The sequence below is a fragment of the Orbicella faveolata genome, unplaced genomic scaffold, assembly GCF_042242905.1.
Source record: "Orbicella faveolata isolate gen_17 unplaced genomic scaffold, um_ofav_v1 contig_13, whole genome shotgun sequence".
In the NCBI taxonomy this organism is placed as follows: domain Eukaryota; kingdom Metazoa; phylum Cnidaria; class Anthozoa; order Scleractinia; family Merulinidae; genus Orbicella; species Orbicella faveolata.
In genome coordinates this window covers 6,186,175-6,190,000 of record NW_028301540.1, presented here as the reverse complement: position 1 = coordinate 6,190,000, position 3,826 = coordinate 6,186,175, and the positions used below count along the sequence as shown (strand labels likewise).

Genomic DNA, 3,826 nt, shown 5'->3' with positions numbered 1-3,826 from the left:
CGTGGCTAGTTGTGTATTGTTTTATCGTCTTTGTCTCTTAATCGTCAACAAACCATTAATTGACAAAAACTTTACTTTCCATGTAGAAGCGCGTGCCGCTAACCATTGTCAGGTCTTGTGCACAACATGAATAAAGTTCTAATGAAGACCTCTATTCAGCTTGTTCTCCGAATTGGTTATTTAAAAAAGTTACCGGCGTATAACATGTTTTGAGTGCAGCTGAGCGTCTTTGAAATTCGCGCTTAGTTGACACCATTGTTTTCTTGTTGTCATGAATGGTCATTGAGTTCTAGTTATTCTAATGAGGTAAATGGTTATAGAGACGCGTGCTTGACAACAATCATTTCGCTATTGTCACTTGACAACAACCATTTCGCTCGTGTTTAGATCGTCGAAAAAAAAGTTTTCTAGGCAATGTTTTCCAAGTTTAAGATAGAGAAGGCGCCAAACGTCCTCTACAAACGCGGACCGAGGCATTTTGAGGTAGAGCAGTCTGCTATCTCTTTGCCACTCCTTGAGGCGTACGACCAGCATATTCGCCAACTGCAGGCTGAGGTTCAGCAGCTACGAGCCGAAAATAATGGCCAGGCGGTGGAATTGGCAGGGAGAAGAGCGGAGAATTTCCAGCTTCGCCAGGAACTTCAGCTTCTAAGACAGGAAGTTGACCAAAGTCGCCTTGCAGTTGACCCTGTAAAGAACACAGTAAAATTTAACGTCAGCCGCAAAAGCTATTGGGACGTGGACAGGGCTGCGCGGTCTTTGAAGAGAAAAAAAATCGGAGCCTTCCTCCGAAATGCTGTAGAGATTTTACCAGCAGAATTTAAACCAATCGAGGTACGTATCATTTCGAAAATTTATTGGTAATTACTCAGTGTTACATTCACCTGTCGCTGTTTATTCCTTTCACGCTATAACCAAAGATTCTTAGTGAGCGCGTCTGAAATAAAACTTTTTATGCAGGCGATACCACGTGAAGACAAAACAGCTTGGTTACTATTTTTTGCCAGAGTTTACTGCAATTATTTACCTCTGATTTAAAACTCAAATATATTTTCTTTGCTTTTAATTCGCTTTGCGGCAAATTGTTCTTATGAAGAAGCTACGTAGCCATATGATGAGATATGATGCCATCGCTGTACAAGCTGAAAGGGTGACGTATGTAGTGTGCCCACGGTATATCGATAACTTTCAGCGGGCTTTGAGCTGAAACCGCTGAAAAAAAGATGGCTGACAACATGGCGGCTAATTACACGCAGTTGCTGTTTCGTTGCTGTTGTTTACACGTTTATATTCCTAACATTTAATCCTCATTGCCGCATCTGTTTCCTTCTTGCCGACCTCAGAGTCATTTATTTTGCGATTTTTTGTTGATTAACGTAGTTTACCTGATTTTACTCGTGCAGACGAACGTAAGCGTAGTTATTAAGATGCTCTGTTTATTTTTTCACACAGGTTAAATTTTATGTTAGCGGCCGTGAACTTGTAATCCCACTATCTGACAACCAACATGACGGCGATGACGACGAGGGCTACGCTCACGAAGTCGTACAAAGGATCTTGGCGGCGAAGGATGAAGGACTTGTAAGTGACAAAGCCTTCCACGAACTCAGGATGGCGCTCCCTGAAAAAGTTAGAAGTCACGTCCCGCCACTGTCCGCAGTCAAACAGGAAAGGAAGTCCCAAAACAAGGAGATCCAAGTAATTCAAATCCCGGAGGTAAATTAATTATTAGAGAACACGACCATTCATATCCCATTTATATTTGGCATTTGCTGATGAGCAACCTTATCATCAAAAGTCTTTAATAATCATCTTTGATAATCATAATTATTATGACCATCCATGGCTCTTGTTGGCCTTTCTATGTTTGTTTTTAGTGTTTTTACCGTTTTAAGCTGTCAATTTGATATTTCTGTTTATTTAATGACAATTTGGTCAGTGCTGAAATTGCCTTAAATTGTGTGATCTGGTCCCTTGAACTAATATATTAGAGTAAGTTTATTTTGATTTGTAGTGTTCAATACGTGTGCGACTGTGGCAAGCATAATAATTTGCAATTTATTTTTTTTTGGTCATAAATAATTGCAGGCCAAACAAGCTGATGTGGAAAAAAAGAACCATTGGCAATCCCAGGCATTCCATCGTGGATCACAAAAAGGAGGAAAAAACTCAAAATACACAGTTCAGGTAGGCAAAGCATTTAACGTTATCTACCTGTAACAAAATTCTTGGTCGTTGTAGAATTCATCTTGTAATTTCAAAATACTTGCATGATTACTCCCTGAATTTTACTTGACTCAGTATTATAACCATCACAAATTACAAGGGATAAATAACTTATAAGCTGCTACATTTTTAAATCAAAACAATAAGTGTTGTCTTTTCTTAAAGGTCATGGAACAAGAAAACAGGATGATGTTTGCCCGATGCCACAACCTCAAAAGAAAACGGAGAAGTTACGTGAAGTCGAAAGTGCCTGCCAGTCCAGACAGCTCAGATGAAGAAGAAGCCCCTGACAGCCAGATAGGGAGCATGCATGTTTACAACCACCACGAAGAACAAGAGGGCTGAAGTTCACATTACAGAACTTGTCCAAAAAACAAAAACGGCTCCTTTAGGAGCCACCAAATTTGCAAAAGCAATGACCACACAAAGTTTATTTAATCCCTGTTATATTATTTTCTTAGTAATAAAAAATAAATAATATTTACAAAGAAAAATTATAGTAATAACATATACTAATTACATTAAAATTAACTGTCACTAAAAAAAATTTTTAACCACAAGTTTGATTTTTTTCCGGCACACAGGGCATCTTTTTCTTTCATTTTTTAATTTTGTTGCACATTCAAAGCAACAAACTTGATGCCCTGTGTCGCCATGAATAAAACTTGCATTCCGTGGTCTGGTTACACAGACCACGCAAAGGTCGGTCAGGACACCTCCTCCCAGTTCCTCCTCGTCTTCTTCCTCCTCCTCCTCTTCCTCCTCCTCCTCATCGTCAGCGTCTTCGTCTTCTTCCTCCTCATTATCGTCATCATCCTCCTCATCTTCCTCATTCTCTTCATTTTCTTCCCACTGCTCCCACTGCTCCCACTCCTCTTCGCTCCAAACGGCCTCTCCCTCTTCCTCCTCATCCACCTCCTCTGCTCTCTTGTCATTTTCTCTGGGCAACACTTCTGAAAATGTAAAAATATGTTTGTCACCTATCAACAGTATAAAAATTTTGTTGGTTAATTGCCTTGATCCTGAACTTTGTTATTAAATATGATTTAGATACAATGACAAGTGGTTGCTAACTCACCATCTAAAAAGAAGAGGTCATCTTCGGAATCCGAGATGACCTCGGTAACAGCTGAATGGTAATTGCGGTCAGGGTCTTCAGAGTCAGGGTCTTCCGAGTCAGGGTTTTCCTCTGTGGTGATGGGGCCACCAATGAACCCACAGCCCCATTTTAATTGTTCTAAATAAAATAATTAAAAAAAGTAGTATGTTAAATGGAATACTCAAATTTCTTCTTTTTTTAAACTGTTCAAACTCCACCTTGAAAAGTAATATTTACCATGTGAATCCCTTTTCTTCTTGCCGATCGACAACAGTTCTGTTTTCGTTTATGGTTTTCGTAGATCCATGCGCAATTGGTTAAATAACTATTAAGCCATGCACGAAGTAAATTTAAAGAGAAACCGTTCTCATCGCTTCCAGCTACTGACCGCCGCTTGCTTGCTAAAACACGGATAATACAAGCTATATTCTAAGTATCAATTATTTTAATTAACGACTTAAATAAAAGTAAAGTTCAGTTAGGCTGAGCTAGTAAGGCCGA

At 39.4% G+C, this 3,826-nt stretch overlaps 1 protein-coding gene across 1 annotated transcript in view; it reads left to right on the top strand.

Moving 5' to 3' along the window:
• LOC149114754 (uncharacterized) overlaps nt 1–3,503 on the top strand; it is a 4,338-nt gene extending 835 nt beyond the window's left edge. The window contains exons 1-3 of the mRNA XM_089284292.1: nt 1–1,716; nt 2,089–2,187; nt 2,392–3,503. The exon at nt 1–1,716 is cut by the window's left edge and continues 835 nt beyond it. Coding sequence (XP_089140418.1) covers nt 1,612–1,716; nt 2,089–2,187; nt 2,392–2,571 — 384 coding nt within the window. The 5' untranslated portion in view covers nt 1–1,611 and the 3' untranslated portion in view covers nt 2,572–3,503. The remainder of the gene's footprint in view (nt 1,717–2,088; nt 2,188–2,391) is intronic.
• The last annotated feature ends 323 nt before the right edge of the window (nt 3,504–3,826 follow it).